The sequence below is a fragment of the Daphnia pulicaria genome, chromosome 1 (genome assembly GCF_021234035.1).
Source record: "Daphnia pulicaria isolate SC F1-1A chromosome 1, SC_F0-13Bv2, whole genome shotgun sequence".
NCBI classification, from domain to species: domain Eukaryota; kingdom Metazoa; phylum Arthropoda; class Branchiopoda; order Diplostraca; family Daphniidae; genus Daphnia; species Daphnia pulicaria.
This window is the reverse complement of record NC_060913.1, coordinates 12,658,917-12,676,098: the sequence shown is the minus strand read 5'-3', so window position 1 is coordinate 12,676,098 and position 17,182 is coordinate 12,658,917. Positions and strand designations below refer to the sequence as shown.

Sequence of the window (17,182 nt, the reverse complement as noted above, 5' to 3'; positions counted from 1 at the left end):
CAGTCAGTGCCATTGAAATCCTCTCCTCCCCTCACCTTCTAGGATCAATATCGGAGGGATCATCTTAGTGGTGGTGGTGGTGGTGGCAGTCGTTGTTGTTGGTGTCGGAGTGGTTGTGGCTTCCGTCGTTGTGGCCGGCATTGCCGTAGTGGTGGTAGTCAAGGCTTCCGTCATGACGCAGGCCGGCGGAGGAGGAGGAGGAGTAGGACAGCTGAGCGGGACAGGGTCGGGGATTGATTGAGGAGTGGTCAAGACGGAAGTCGGAATCGAATCAACAGCAGCAGCATCAGAATCAGTCGAGGGAGTAGCGAGAGCGTCAGCAAAAGGGCATTGACAATCGCATCCGGCGTAGTCGGCCGGGGAGGCAGCAGTAACAGCGACGGTGGTGGTGGATTCTGTTGGAATCAAGAAATCTGACTGGACGACAGGTCCGCGATAGCTGATGACGTCCGGCGGCAACCAGGGTGACAATAGTTCTTCGGAAATGTTGCCCGCCAGGCTGCTGACTGATAGGAGGGATTGGGAGGAGGAGTCTCTGACAACGCCATTAGCATCGCCGTCTGCGGCTGCCAGCCAAGGACGGGCCGGGGGCACAATCACCGGCGGCCAAGTGCCGTTGACGGCTGGATCCGGCTCAATTTCATCGCCGTCCGGCGGAAGAGTGTCGTTAGTGCCGTTCAACGGCTGCGACGAGACATTAGCATCGAGGATGGGGAGAGTCGATCCGGCGGCTGCTGCCTCCTCCTCCTGCGCCGACGACGACGACGATAATCTGGGGACGTCATCATTTTGAGACGGGCCGATCGTGCCGACTGCTGCTGGTGGGCTCGGCGGAGGTGGTTGGGAAAGAAGCTTAAAGTCGTCTTCTTCGTCGTCACCGCCGCCGCTTGATGGATGAGACGAGCTGTCGGCGATGACATCCACCGCGGAATTGGATGTTGTTTTATTCATAAGAGGCTCTGCTGGCTCCTCTCGGCGTCGCAGCTGCGACCCTGCCACCACCGGAATTACCGCCGGCAAAGGATCCAGTTGAACGATTTCGACGACGTGATCGTCGTACGCGAATTCCGTCGACGCCCGACCCTCACCGTCACCGTCCTCCTCGTCTTCTTCTTCTTCTCCAGTCAGCAACAACAAATGCTGCCCGGCAGAGGTCTGACTGCTGTTGAATGATGCAGCATCCGATCTGGCCGGTGAATCTTTCGGTTGCTGTTGCTGGGCTGGATGGATTTGGGGCTTGGCAGGGGAGGTCGACGGGAGGAGAATGAGCGATTCGGCCACGGCCATCTCCTCGGCCGGAACCAAGTCATCAACAAAACGCTCCTCCACTCTGGCCGGATTGGCTGCTTTCGTCTCGCCCAGCAGCTCGACCGTGACGATTTTGCCTCCTGTTTTCTTGGTGGCGACAATGGCCGCCACCGTTTCTTTGTCATCGCCGCTGCTTTCGAAAGACTCGGCCTCTTCCGCCGACGGACCATCTTCCTGCTGGCCTCTCTGCCGAGGCCGTTCCGACGGCGGCTGGTCGGCGACCATCATCCGCTGCTCTTGGGCGATCCAGTCGCGCAGCATTTCCCAGATGAGCTCATCGTCGTCATTGTCTTTATCGTCTGGCGATTGTTTGGCCATTGCCCCAGCCGCCGGAAGGCTCCGTTTCATCCGCTGACTGTGCAAGGATCGCGAGGGGAGAGACAAGTCGGGAGAAGAGAAAGGAGGAGGAACAATTGGACGGACATTGACGCCGACGGGCAGAAGAATTGGGGAATAACGACGGCGACGCCGCCGACTGAAATTCACGAGACGAGCCAGCTGGACAAGTTGGCTCTGTTCTTGCTGGGAAAGACGGACAAGGAGAGAGGCTAAGTCGTTATTACCTCCGAGGGTGTTGCTTCCGCCGCCTCCGTCTCCGCTGCTGCCGTTGACATTCTCGCCGCCCGTCATCGTGTAACCGTTACCGTCGCCGCTGCCACCTTCCCCGATGACAGCGTGAGATTTGGCCGGCTGCGGTGGCCAGTTGACAAAGTGGGCCGCTACATCAAGAGAAAAAGAAAACAAAAATGTATTAAGACAACCGTCAATAGGTCAAAACGGGACCATCGATCGCCCGTTGGGGTTTCTTGTTTTCTTTCATTTCATCGGGATCTAAACCGGAATGGCACGGACGATAAAAAAACCAACAAAACAATCCGGATGGAAAGAATCAAAGAAAAATAAAAAGAAAAGAGAAATTGACGATTCAATGCACAGCGGAAAGGAGAAAGTTATACGGAGGCCTGAGACTAACGACTTGATCCCTTCAGGAGGGTTCAGGATCGATCTTTAACGGACGGATTGTTTGTTTGTTTTTCAATAGAAAAGAAAATAAAACAACAAAACGATGGAATTGGTTTGATTGTTTTATGTTTCCTTTTTGAACGGAAAGATGATGGGCTCTGCTGGTGGGACAGTGTACCTGTTAGATAAGCGACGGCGGCGGCCAGGACGGCCGAAGTCAACATCAACAAGATGGCCGTGCACTTCCAGGAACATCGCGACGAGAAGCTGAGACTCTTCCGCAGGGCTCCCACTCCGCCCATGTTTCGGTTGTGTGGGCTGGTTGGACTGAAGAGGCTCGACTGCGGGCGGACGCCGGACATTCTCAGCAAACACCTACAGAGAAAGAGAGACGGGCGTCGTCGTCATCACATCATCAAACAAACAAACACACAAATGGATCGCATTTATTAGTGATGGTAGTGGGGAGGCAACGGAAGAAAAATGGCGGGCAGGAGATGGAGGTGGGTGGGTGCTTGGGTTGTATAGAAATAGGACGGACGGGATGATGGATTCGATGGGAAAGCAATTGGAACAAGCGGCCATTACCGGTCGGGTTGCTGCTGCTGCTGCTGCTGCTGCTGCTGTTGTAGTAGTTGCTGCTGTTTCATGTCGTTATTACTCTTGGTGGGACTGCCGGCCAAATTGTGTTTGTAGTCCAGCGTCGAGCTCTTGGGCAGGTCTGTCAAGTTGGTAATCGAATCCCGGCCAGCCGGGAGAAAGAGCGAGAGAATAAGGGAGACAAAAGAATAAAGGACGAACATTAGAAAGACATTAGTGATGGAACGACACACACACACACACGGGCCAGTCTGTTATTTCTCTCGACCCGACGTCATTTAAATGATGCACCACATGGAAGTGGGCAGGGCCGGGAATTTCGTTTTTTTCTACTTCTCCCCGCCCCGTCCGGTATTGTGTGGCGTTACTTGACGACGTCAACGCTTTGCCGAAAACCGGACTCGGCCGTAAAAACGGAACGGCATCGAGCAGACAATAAACCACCAAACAACGGATGAAAGAGAGAGAGAAACGGGCCAATGAATACTACCCGCAATAAAACGACGACGACGACGACAACAACAACAACATAACCGGGAATAATAATATATATATCTAGGCCAGCAGGAGCACTAGGAAACGGTTCTACTATAGGCAAAGAGCCAGCAGAAGAGCTGGGCAAAGAAAAAGAAAAACACGTTATTGCCTGGCGCCCCCGTTTTTATCGGGTCCGTTTCATCCGCCCGTTCTTCTTCTTATAATGCGCAAAATGGAGAAGACAACCACCGCAAAACAACAACAAAACAACCCTAAAGAGTTTGGCGCTGCGGAATAGAAACAAAACAAAAAGGGGCGGAAAAAAGACAAAAATAGGATCACGCGTTTGATTACCGGCCGGGATAAACTTGGAGCCGGTCGGGGCCTGTTTGAGTAGAGTTGTGGGATCGCTGTCCAGCATGTCGTTGTCCATGACATCTTTTGTGCTGAAGCTATTATTGGCGACGTGGTGCGGATGCTGGACGCCGTAGCTGCTGAGATGCGGATGGATGGGATGATGAGGCGGGGTGGGCGGCAGTTGGTAGTGCGGCACGTGCTGGGCCATCATCATTCCGCCACCGCCGCCACGGTGCGGGTACGTCGATCCGGTTGACGACGACACCAAAGTCGTCAGGCCTGTCGACGACGGACCGTGACCACCGCCGCCGCCGCCACCCATTTGGCGGCCGTTGAGGCGGCCCATGCTGCTGCTGCTGTTGGTACCTCGCGACGGAGGCGTCTGGTACAGTTGTTGCTGTTGTTGCACGCTAATGTGATCATCCACTTCGCGGTCCAATTCGTCTTCCTCGTCGTCGTCCAACACCAAAAGTCCAACTGAATAAATTTCGACACAAAAAGACAAAAAGAAAAACGTCAGAAACTGATGAAAAGTTGTTTTTTCTTCCTTCCTTTTCATTTCGTTATTTCCGTCCGGAATTTATGAGCAAACCGGATGTGTCCTTGCTCCTTGCTCCTTTTTTTATTTTTATTTGGGAGGCTGTATCGCCGTAGGGGACGGATCGATAAATCCCAACCCCGCGGGACTCTGATCTACACGGGCATCTGAATATCGCAATGATATTTTCGCCAACTTTGATGCGCTTATCATTCCGCGAATCCTTTCCAGCACAGGAGAGACAACACTCAAGGAGACGATGTGTAGTGGATGGATGGAATACTCATGTCATTAAATCCGGCCTCATTACGTAGGAGGGGTACTTCAACCGATCCCAAGATTGAACTTGGACGAAACCTGGAACTCAACCCGGGACGGGCGGGATCGGACTTGACATTGGCGGTTATCCAGGCGAATCAAACCGGACCTGACGGCCCCATTGAAACGGCTGCTCTCTTAATTATTAGACAAACAGAACGCGTCCGGAAAAGGGGGAGAAACAAAACCCAAAAAAGAGACTCGACTTTTCCAACTGTGGGATGGCTGGCGGCCGCATCACTTTTCATGTAAAGGAGCGGATCGATCCTCATCCCTTACGGCTGATGATCCCTCCTAGTCCGGGTGAACCTTGAGCGGGCGTGAGTTGGTGTCCCGATGGGTCTTAACTATCATTTCTATTCGCCACTGTGGATCTCTCAATGGATAGAGGGGGGTCTACGCTAAAGTGAACAGTGCGTGTCCAGTTTTCCAAGGAGGGATCAATCCCATATTTCCCGAGGAGGATTTCCTTGTTGATCAGGGAAGGGAATAAGAAAAAAAATAAAGAAAAAACAAAAAAATGGTAGACGACGACGACGACGACGACGCCAAGGCGTTGGAAGCTGAGAAAATCCATAGCGAATAAGTAGAAGAAGCAGAAGAAGAAGAAGAAGAAGAAGAGGCGAAACAAGAAAGCGTGGGAGAGTGCGCAGCAGGAGAGCTGCGACTGGCGCTTATTTGAAAGGCGTGGATTTGACACTGTCAAAGTATTAAGGGAGGCGACGCGTGCAATGGAAGAAGCCCATCTCATTCTTCTTCTCTTGCCAAAGGTGCAAACAAAAAGCAACAAAAAATGGGCCAAACCAAACAACTTGGAAAGAAAAACCAAAAAGAAAAAGTTTTTTTTTACCTTTTCAACAAATATAAAACGAAAAAAAAAGGTAAAAGTCGAAGAAATCAATAGCGGTCAAAACTTAAAAAAACGCGGAGGGAGGAGTTTGCTCACCCCCAAAAACTTTTTGGAAGAGAACCGAGTTCAAGTTTTGTTGAAAGAACGTCCACCGCGCTGAATATTGACTCAGGCTATTTGGCAGTTTCATTTTCCACGTACTTTTTATTTTCCTCTTCTGCTGTTGGGGAGTTGCTCAGAAATGGAAAACAGCTAATAAATAGAGCTGCTGACTCCCCCCACCGCCAAAAACCCGACCAACAGTTGAACAAGTTGGAGAGGGAGCCCTCGACCCTATGAGCTTGTCGCCAGGAGTAGCAAGAAAAAAGCGTGAGAGTAGCTGTGAGCTGAGAAAATATCCAGCTCTACACACACTATACACACTAGATATATTCCGGGTGGATGAGAGGAGGGTGGAACAATATTTGTCCGAGCTGGGTGGAGTGTTTTAATCCCGTGTTATTGAAGACCTGCATGCAGAGTTGCAGACGTCTAACGCTCTGCTCTGACACGGGTTATATAGACGAATAACAAGCAACTAGAAGGGAAAAATAAAAATAGTGAACCCGCGAGAGAGAGAGAGAGTTGGGAGAGGCGGAAGCCATTTTCACACTGGGATCTCTTTTGCACACACAGACATCAGGCACACATGGGCCAAAGGGACACTCGACACTCCTCCTCTACACGGAAAATGTGGATATACGTAGAAACTTGGGGGCCACTTGAACTGAATTTCGCCACGGGTGTGACACAAGGAAAATAAATAGCCGGCGCTTCCTAACCGTCCGTCCTCGCTCTCCTTTTCCCCCCCTCGTTCCAATCAATAAACAACAAACACTCGACAAGTCACGAAATGGAAAATAAATTTACAAAGAAAATCCTAGCCAATAAATGAATATACTTTCACTTTTTTTTACAACATTCGCCGAAACAAGATCGATCAGAATCTGATAATCTGACAAGGCGCAAAAAAAAAAAAAAATAATTTTATTTGAAAAACATTTTCGGGAGCGCTTCAAACCAGTTGACTCCATTTCGGCTTTACCTTTCACTCCCGTACACGCAGTGAATGAACGACATTCATGACCGCGCCTCCCTTCTATTTTCCTATTTTTTTGGGTATGTTATCCTCCACTTTACTATACAGAGCACTCGATAGATCCAGCAACTCTCCGCATCGATCAAAAGGGAGGCATCACACACAAAAAAAAGGAAAAGTAAAAGGGGGAAAAAAAAAAAGTAGACGAGAGATCGGCTCGACGTCTCTCGGGAGGCACTTTCACGGCAGATTGGTCGCGCCCTTCTTCTTTTTCTGCTTCTCTCGACATGTATATATATATACTCCCTAGCGGTCGAGAGATATAACACAGTTCTAGTCTTACCGACGTGCACACACAACCCCCCCCCTTCCATATAGACCCCCGACAACTTTCTTCCAGTTGTCGAGCGGAGGCGTACAGAGAGAGAGAGGAACATGGGCGAGCACGAGTCGACGTTTGTGTGAGCGGGCGGCCATCAATCTGTCACCGATGAAGACAAGCGGCAAAGACAGTGACGGAGTCGACTGATTAATAGCCACGGCCAGTGGACTACGGTATCTATCTACTATACGTTGATATCAAAGAAGAAAACACCTTTTGGAATATTAGAAAAAAGTAACTCGACGGGGACTGGATGGAACATCCGAGGTGGTCGGCATCCATTTTGGGGGTTGTACCGTACGCGGGGCTTTTTCTCTTATTTATTTTGTCTCTGGTTGAAAGAAAATGGATAAGGGAAAAGAGTGGGGCGACAACATCGTTTGGGGAGAAATAAAAACGAGTGTGGCGACAACTTGGGCCATCAGGTCGTAAAATAACAGAAAAGGAGGAACTGAATTGTGTCGCCGACGCCGAGTGTACAAATCAACTGGAAGGTTGTGCGCAATTAAAAAGGAAAGAGGCACCCGCACCCCCCCATTCCTGCCGTCGTCGTCTCGAGGTGGAGAGGTGGTCCGCTTGCGCCTTTTGGCATATTTATACGCGTGACGTGTTTTATGTTTTAGACGACCGCCACGATGGATGGCCTTCCCAACATCTTTCATCCACTCTCTTTCTTATAAACAGAAAAAATAGAATTCGCCTTTTTTTTCGTTCCTTTTCGTGAAATAATAAAAAAAAATATGCGCCAAAGAGGTCCACACCCAGAAAAAAAATTAAATAAAATAAAAAAGCGGCTGCTGCCCCTCTGAGCAATTCGTTTTGCTTTTGAATGATGGCGCCTTTTTGATAACCCACCAATTGGTAAGCTGGAGGGGAGAGAAAAATAACTTTTATTTTTCGAGAGAGAGAGAGATAGAGATAGAACTAGGTATTATATATCAAGTATCATTAATCGCGTAATTCAATGTTGGTGTTGTTGTAAACCCCCAGCACGAACAGACAAGGATTTCTCCTTTTTGATGGTCTAAACTTTTGGTTGGGGGAGGGGGGAATTTTGTTTTGTGCAACGTCATGATGGAAATGTAAGCGGCTGCTGCGAAGCAAAACTCCATTTGGGATGCGGTTGGAGAGACCAACAACAGCAACAACTCCCTTTTTTTCTAACTTTGAACCCAAAAGTTTCTTTCCAGCATTTTTCTCTCCATCTCTTTTCCTTTCTTATACACATTGAAACGGGCCAAATGTGGCCGATCCATTCCATCTCTGCCTTGTAGAGACGAACCCTCCTCCTGCTGCTGCTGCTGCTGCACCCCGCCTTGTGTATATATTCACGATGATGCGGAAGTTGCAACGGCAGCTGATGAATTTCACGTTGCGACGACTCCGGGAAAAAGCGAACGGAAACCGCAGCGGAGAAAAGGAGCAGGGTGGGGGGAAAGAGAGAACGAATCGCGTCGTACTCGTCTATAAGCTTCGTTAGCTAATGGCTTCTGGCTCGGATGTGTGTACAATAACATATATGTCATCCATCCATCCATCCATTGAGTTGGAGGGAAGTAGTGGCTGGATAGAAAGCCAACACACACACAATATCAAAAACCCCTAGCCACATAGACATTGAGGACACACACACACAGACGAAGAGAAGAAGAAGAAGACACACACACTGTCACGATCGATATAACGGAACGGTTGCGGGATTGGCATCATTTCCGGCTGGAGCTCTCACGAAATCCGGAATCTCTTGACTCTTCTCCAATTTTGTTTCTCTCTTATTCCACCCACCCCTTTTATTCCCTCCTCCTCCTGTGCGGATGGGGGGGGGAGAAACTCTCATCCGGCAGGAGAGAAGAAAAAAAGTCTACTCCTCCTTCCATCCACTCTTATAGGTACACACAAACAATACTCGGCTTCCATCCATCCATCTATCTGTATAGTATATATACCTATACTACAACAATCGTCTTTCTCTCTCTGTATTGATTTCTATCCATCCAGCAATGGACTAGATAATCGATCCGTCGACTTCCTCCGACTCTTCGTCTTCTTCTCCTCTTTTTTTTTTTTTTTTTATTATTTTCCCATTCGTTCATCAAACAAACAACAACCGAACCCTCCTCCTCCTACCCACCCGCTCCGAAAGGAAGAAAAAAAAAACAACATATCCAGCGCACACCGGAAGGAGGCTGTGGCAGCCCAGCATTTTGTTTTTGTTTGGTTAGAGACTTTGGCCGGCGCGCCCGTTTGGCCGGATAGAAAAAGAATAAGAAAAAAGGGGGAGATCTTATATATATCTTTCCCAGTGAGCAGTTTTGTGGGCCACACATTCTTCTTATCTCTGCCGTGTGTCCCACGATGCCAATATTTGCGCACCCGTAAAGTTTTTCTCAAAGGATAGGATAGATGGAAGGACCCCCTGTCTGTGTGTCTGTCTGTTGTGCTGTGCGTGAGAGGAAGACAGACGGATTGGCTCGGGATGTGTACACCAGAAGAGAAGAGATGATGAGAAAATTTTATTTTCTTTTTGCGCCGGAGGTTGTGATGTACCACGGCGAGCCGCTGCTGATGCACTTGTCTATTCAGCGCGGGGAGCAAGGTCGTCCGCGAGCTGCCAAAGACAAACACGGAACAACGACTAACGGCGGAGCAGCGCAGCAGCTCTTCGTCGCCCAGTCAGATCAATTGATCACACAGAAAACAACGGGGCCAGAGAGATGCATAGGTGAAAGGAAACAAGACAAGTGGTGGTGGTGGCAGTGGTGGTGGTACTCTAACCCCGTTTGAGCACAAGCTGGGGGTCTCGTCGCAAAGTCCCACGTTTTGTTGGTTTATGGAAATGGCCCTTGTTTTTCCCCCTCAACTCGTTTCGACAACTAAGTACACACAGAGACGTATAGATATCGATAGTAACTACTGATGTACCCCCACAAGCTCTCCTCCTCTCGCACCGGGAGACTGAGCAACTTGCTCCGGAGGAGTGACATGTTTTGCCCGAGTCAAAGGGGTGCTGGGGGAAAACCATTTCGAACCGAACGGAATTTTTCGTTGCGATCTGTCAGCCAAAGTCTCTTATCTTTTCTTCTTCTTTTTCTTTCCGGGGGTTTTAAGAAAAACACAGACCGAGTCTATAACTAATTAAATAAGAGTCTGAGTAAAGAAAAGGGATAGAAGGATAGAAGGAAAGAAAAAAGGTGTTTTGTTTCTTATTGGCTGGCCACAGACAGACAAGGGCACGGAGGGGGTCGGCCGGATACAAAATGTTGGAAGAAGAAAAAAAAGTCCCAAGGAGACGCAAGCGAAGTAGAAAGTGATCCGCACAGCGGGGAAGTTGTCTCTCTCTCTCTCTATCCTTCTGCAGTCCATCGAGGACAATCCACGCATTCCGGGCCGTTGAGTTGGTAAAAGGAAAAAAAGAAGAAGAAGAAAATCTCATCGACGCCGACAGGAAACGGAACGGAACTAAATGGACGGAAAGATATCGGGGACCGGAACGAATGCAATCTTAATGATCCGTACAGCCCCCAAAAAGACTTTGCCGCATTTTGTTTCATTTTTCTTTTTTCCTTTTTGATTCCGGAGCAGAAAGAAAGAAAAATGAAACTCATTAGGAATAGAAATACAAGAAACGGGAGGGTTTGATGACCGCATCGTGAGTTGTGGGTGCCTAGCTCGTTATTAAAAATTATTTCTAAAAAAATAAAAATAAAAAAAATCTTCACGCGTTCCTTCCGTCGCCGCCAGTCACTGTCCGTTTTCGGCCAGGAAAAAAATTGACAAATTTAGATGGGAGGCCTCTGAGATCCGTCCGTTTGAAGTGATGGTTACTTTTGTCGACTTCCTTCAAGTCTAACAAGATTTGATTCCCAGCGGAGGCGAAAAGCTACTCGGACTTTGAGCTGGACTTTGAGCTAGCTGATCCATCTTGGTTGCCCAGTCACACGGTGCTCGTCAGAAAAGAGAATCTGGTAGAATTTGTGTATTTTATAGACTCGAGACGAGTCTATAAAATCTAGTAGGAAGAATGTTTTTCTTAAGAGAATCGAAGAAATTGATGATGGCCGTTTGTGATGTTGTCGATGATCCATCACTGATGAATCACAGACTTTTTTGTGTGTGTGGTTTGTTTTTTGTGTTTCTGGTTGAGGTAGCCGATGACGAGGGTTTTCTGTCCATGCATCAGACAACCACATACCAAAGAGGAAGCAGCAGATGATGGAACGAGTTGCCGGCCAGTTACACAACCCCGGCATTATTTTTATCTTTTTTTTCTTCGCTTCTTGAGTCAGTTTTTTGGTTTTCGAAACCTTTCCAGTGAGTCAACAGACGACTTGGAAATAAAAAAGACACGTGGAAGCCTATTGCTGCCCTTGTCCAGCCAATAAGTTGCGCGTGTCTTCGCTCCGATGGCCACCGCAAGATGAGCAACCAAAAAAGGCTCAAGGCGAGAAAAAAACAAAAAAACTAAAAACAAAAGTGGATGGGGCCTGTCAAAAATGTCGCCAAACTGCCGGCAAAAGAGTTTTTCCGTCTACTTTGAAATTCCAAACGTCACATCATCTCGACTGCCAAAAAAAGATCTCAAATCATTTGACGAACAAACACGAGCAAACAAATGTACGCGAAAAGAAGAAAAAGAGCCGCCAGCAGAATCTATCTACGCACATGTCTACTCGATCACGTCCAACGGCATCAAAGAAAAAGAAAAAAAAGAAGAAAAATCCCGAAAAAATCGATAATCACGGGACCTGCCCTTGCGCTGGATCGTCGTCGTAACTTTAGTCGGCGATGGATAGATTGAATAGACGGGATAAATGAGGCAACAACCATGTTTTCTTCTTCGTCGTGAAAAAAACAAAAACAAGAAAAATCTCGGCTGTAAAACTGCCAATAATTTTTCTGTTTTTTTTTTTTTTTTTTTTTTCTCGACGCTTTGTCGGGAGCGCAGAGGAGCCCACCCGAACACAGAAAATAAAACAACAAACATTCGGGCAGATGAAGCTCAAAAGAGGGTGGAAACGGTTGTCTCAATGCCTCGTTACACACACACACACACACAAGACAGAGCCACACACACACCCATCCAAGCCAGCCAGTCTCAGAAAGATGATATCTCATCCATGCCATATGCGTTCTCTCTTCTTCTTCCTCTTGTTGTTGTGTGTTATGTGCCTAGCTTCTTTCAACTTGATTTCCATCCCAACATATTTTTTTGTTTTTATTTTTGTTTGTTTTTTTCCGGAAGATGTTGTTGATACAAACAGACGGAGGACCGAAATCAATGTCGGGAATAGGGGACGACACACACCAGCAGTTCGTGAGAAGGTTTTTATCGGCGCGTTGAGCGCGCGACGTCTTGATTATCCCGAGGAAGGACGACGAAGACGACGACAACATGAGAAATAGACGAAGGCAACCCGCCGGCCCGGAGGAAAGAAGAAGAGACGTACGAGCTATCGTAAGATATAAACCCACACAAAGATACGGCTTGTGGGGGGGTTATTTCAATATATTCCAATGGGTCTCTTTTTCTCTCTGTGTGTCAGCTGCTGCCGTGCCACTGGAGATCGGGTGCACAGTTAAGCCACGAAAGGAGAAAAAAAAGAAGAAGAAACTTTTTTTTTTCTGAAGGAATAACCAGCTGGACCCGATATATATGCTAATCTAATGGGCCTCCTTGTAAGGCCACTAAAGAAGAAAAAAGAAAAAACTTTTTTCTTCTTCTTCTTCGTGTCTTTTTTGTCTCAACACGAAAAAGAGCCACGGTTGTAAGTCAAGGCATCTGGTCGGCCGGCCACCGATCAGGTGTTGCAAGACAGCGATGAAAAGGGTTTTTAAAAGGAAACACATCCCAACCAAATAAAGAGAGAGAGAGAGAGATGGTAATGAATCTGTCGATTGATACAAGACGAAACGAAAGAGAGAGAGAACTAGATTTCCCAGCAGGTTATCATCATCTACTAGCTGGTGTATTTACTAAACACACTCACGCCATGGCAATTCTTTCTTTTATTTTTGTGTTTAAATTTCCCCCTTTCGGTGTATCCCATCCATCAATCGTGTAGCCTCTTTTTTCTGCTCCCTTCATTACGAGCATTGCCTTTTATTTTTATTTTCCAAAGCGTTTCATTTCGTTCGCCTTAATCGCGCCTATCCATTTTGTTTCTTTTTTTAAAAAAAGCAAACGTTGTGTAAATCGGGTTGGAACGATCGTAAAACGATGCGTTTAAGAATTTTTAAGAATGAAAACAAAACCAAAAATAAAGAAAAATAAAGAAGAAGAAGAAGACAGAAATGGATAAAAAATAAAGAGCGATTGGAATCTCGTTGTCTTTATCTCTCTCCTCCGCTTATTCTCTCGTGCCCAGATGTTTCTTTAATGTCCGGCAATAAAATAAAATAACATAAAAAACGAGCCAGAAAGCCGAGGGAGGGAGACGTCATCGATGTGTGTGTGTGTACTATAACCCAGTGAAAAAAATAAGAAAAAGAGAATTTTTTGGTTCTGCTTTTTTTCTTGGAAGATGTCTACAATAAAGGGATGACTGGGCCGGCCGTGAGCCTTTTGTCAACCGAGAAAACAGACCGAATAAAATATCAACGGCAGCTGTTTGACAATGACATCAAATCAGAAAAATCTGGACGTCGGGATCCGTCCACCCGTTCAAACGAAAAACAAGTTCCATCTTATCTTATATTTTTATTCTCGGTTGTTATTACCTTTTACTTTCGGTCGGGAATTCTTCCGTCCAGTCACTTCACCCAATGCGAGAAATCCGACACTGTTCAATAGATCGTCGACGATGAACATGGAACACAATTGGAAACCAAAAAATAAAACTTGTATCGGTCGTTCAAACTTCACACTCGGCGGTAAAATTTAAAAAAATTCAAAAATGTTTCCAGCGCACACGTTTCCAGGAGCACGTCCGTCCTGCTCGGCGTACGGCAACAGACTGAATGTAGTGAGAAACCCCACGACTGGATTTTGCCCCCTTTCAAAAAAGAAAGAACCCGGTCGTGTGTTGTTCCAGTCACTTCTTTTCCACCCCGCAGGCCAAAGGGCGGGTACATATCTTTTTTTACTATAAATTCAAAACTAGTAGAACGAAGCCAACCCCCTTTGCACAATAATATATCCCTGAGACACACACACACACATTGACCGCAGAAAAACACTCGCACTCTAGCATGTACAATTGTACATACGTATATATATGTACATATCTAGATACTAGTACTAGTATTATTACTCTGTGGTATCTAGTTAAGACTGTAAAGCTCATATTAGACATTCGGGGGGTGAGTTTTAAAAGGGGACCGGCGAACTATGACTGTGTCCTGGTTCACCCCCCTATTTCTCTCTCTCTGTGCGCGCAAAGCAAACTGGAATTGTTATCAAGATGAAGAAAGAAAAGGAGTTTTGGCCGAGATTGGATTGGGGAAGGACTGCTCGCCGCGCAAAACAACGAGGGACTTAAAAGCGGAAGAGATGAAACAAACCCTATAGACTATTCGCCGGCAGGGTCCAGCTGTAGACGGAGCTGCTCTCCTCTCTCTCTCTCTCCCGTGGAGGAGAGATTTCTATAGAGAACAAGAAGAAGAAGAAGAGGCGTAATCCTTGCAGGATGGGCTCCTGGGTTCTTCTTCTTCCCCCTCATCCGAAAATCAAGGAGAGTTAGAAAAAAAAAAGGCCGAAGAATGGCGGGGGTCATCGTCAAAGACGGGGGCCTTAAGTTTTTGCTGGAGAAGACACAAGCACAGTCTGAGAGAGAGAGAGAAACAGTGAATGGGTTTTCGTGTATGTGTGTGTACGTCGGATATATATATGGGATAGTAACTACTAGACTTAGACGGCAGTGTTGAAAGACACTCGTTTTTGTGTTATGTCACGGACCGGCAGTTTTCCATGGACTGTTTGGAAAATCTTTTTTTCTTTTATTCTCTTTCCCCCCTTTTATTTTTACCCCATTCTTCGGAATACCAGGCCGTGAGCTTCTTCTTCTTCTTGACAATGACACAAGATCTTTATAACCGCGACAAGTTTTTTTTTTTCAACCCTCCCGGCCCAATGTTGAAGCAAATTTCCCACCGCAGCGAATAAAAAGAAAAGAAGAAGAAGAACCGGACTGAGCGGAAGACAAGCCAGAAATTGTGGGTGATGGACATGCTGCCCAGCTAGAATAACAACAACACACCTGCCCGTTATATTTTTTTTCCAGTGCGCACTTGGAAGAGATCTTTTACACACACTCGGGACTATTTTATATCCCCAGCATCTTCTTCCTTTCCTTCCTGCTGGACACCAAAATGCAATACAATGATAGCCGGAATGTTAAGTGGGGGAAATCTCTGGTAGATGGTTGAGGAATGCATCCCCTCCATTTTTATTCTTTCTTTACCCCCCTCCACCCTCCCAACACGTCAGGTTATTATTATTATTCTTTCTTTTTTTTAAGTATTTTTTCGCTCCTCCACAGCCCTCATCACCCAGCGATTGGCCCAGGTGCTATTGTGTGTGAATCTACTCTACTAGGCTCTGGACGTAAATGTCTAAGAAGAAAATGTTTTAACAACAACAAAAAGGACGTCAGGGTCGAGAGCCGAGCACTCCAGAAACTCCATTAATAAAACGTTTAAGATCTTTTTTTATACATTTTTTTTTTGGGTTGTTGCTGATGGAAAGAATTTTCTCTTGGCCGCCCTCAACAACCGACCACCAAAAGTGTTTCGTTCTTCTTTCACATGTCGTCGACAATTGAAATGGACTCAGCCAACAAAGTAGTTCATCATCGCGGGAGAAAGGAAAGACGGACAGGCGAGAGGGCTCAGACTTGTTTGTATCTATTTTGATTAAGGATTACCACCGAGGATTAACCGATAGCCCGAAAAGTAAAAAGAATGTCCAGACAAATTCCAGAGCTGTGGAGAACAAGTCCCTCACAACACTCGCGTCTCTTTCAAACGTGAGTGGTGGATATCGGGGTCACGCGATGGCGACTACGTGACTGGCCACGATTGAATCAAAACGGTTCGTACTGATGGGCCTTTATGGACGGAAGTGATATGTTGGTTGTAGAGATGATGATGATGGGCCCGGATGGGGGAGGACAAACATTTAACAAAGACATCACGCTTGATTTTTTCAAATACCCAAAGTTTCTCGTCAAAACTCAAATAACTCACGCGGACCTGTTTCATATCGACATTCGAATGTGAATAGAGTCCCACCACCACCACCACCACCACTAGACAGATGATGGAATAGACGGTGGGGGGAGAGAGAGAGACGGAATGCTGCCACTCTGTCCAGATTATAATTGGGGGCCCTGCTTGATGTGTCGACTGTAGAGTCAACCAGAGTGGCACTGGTGGTGGTGGGGGGAGAGAGAGACGGGCACACAACATCATTCCGTCCTGTCCAGATAGAGAAACGCGTGTGTGTACAATAAAGGTCTCTATAGAGTGTGTAGACTCTCCTTCTCGCTCGACTTGGTGTAGTTACTCTTTTACTACACACAACAACTGTACACGTATAGTATATAACCCCCCGAGTTTTTCCCAGAGAAAATGAAGAGAGAGAGAGAGCGGAGGCCCTTGTCTGGCTAATGTCATCGGGGCGGCGGCTGCGGCCACGGACCGTCGGCGCGACCAGAGATGGACGAGATCTTCATCTTTTTCTTTCTCTCCCTCGGCTCTCAAGTGGATAGTGGCGGGGTCATCCCTGCCGGCCCCCAAACAATCCACAATAAGCGACATTGAAACAGTCCAACCACTTTTTCAAGTTCTTTTTTTCTCGAGGGAGCAGAGAGAGAGAGTCTATCGAGAAATATAAAAATCTAAAATTTGAATGAAAAATAAAAACTTCAAAATGAATTCCAGAGAAAGAAAAAAAAATTTCTTTAGAAAAAGGGGCTGATGTGTTCAATAGTATAAAATGCACAAGCAATAAGGGGCGCGGTGGTTGAAAAACCATCGGCCAGAGTTTGGATTTGATTCCTCTCTTTTTTTTGGAGGGTGTCGAATTCCCACCAGTTTAACCGACGAACTCTTCCTTCTTCAAGCCTTGCACGTCCGACTCTATACATCTACATAAAAGAGAGACTTTGAAATGAGGCAAGGGAGAGAGGCAAGAAGTGAGTGAAAGCCGTCCGGTCTGGTTGGCACACAGCGCGATCGCTGGTGCTTGATGGGGTTATCAAAAAGGAGAATTTTCTGTACTGCTTGGATGTCTAACGCGTTCACATCTCATCCCCGCGCCGCTTTATATTTTCTTATTTGATCGGAGTAGCGCGTAGAGAGGACACGGGTCGG

At 46.9% G+C, this 17,182-nt stretch overlaps 2 protein-coding genes and 1 long non-coding RNA gene across 9 annotated transcripts in view; 2 read left to right on the top strand and 1 right to left on the bottom strand.

Annotated features, from left to right (window-relative positions):
• LOC124332025 (structural maintenance of chromosomes protein 2-like) overlaps positions 1–17,182 on the top strand; it is a 324,380-nt gene that overhangs the window by 67,985 nt on the left and 239,213 nt on the right. The window lies entirely within an intron of this gene.
• LOC124337859 overlaps positions 1–17,182 on the top strand; it is a 639,313-nt gene that overhangs the window by 490,259 nt on the left and 131,872 nt on the right. The window lies entirely within an intron of this gene.
• LOC124330855 (teneurin-m-like) overlaps positions 1–17,182 on the bottom strand; it is an 88,044-nt gene that overhangs the window by 10,134 nt on the left and 60,728 nt on the right. For 5 of the 7 annotated variants that reach the window (XM_046788753.1, XM_046788752.1, XM_046788751.1 and 2 more), the window contains 4 exons: positions 3,703–4,182; positions 2,860–2,992; positions 2,450–2,646; positions 1,872–2,027 (listed from right to left, as the gene is read on the bottom strand). In XM_046788753.1, the coding sequence (XP_046644709.1) occupies positions 1,872–2,027; positions 2,450–2,646; positions 2,860–2,992; positions 3,703–4,182 (966 nt within the window). The other 2 variants (XM_046788758.1, XM_046788755.1) reach the window with 2 other exon arrangements.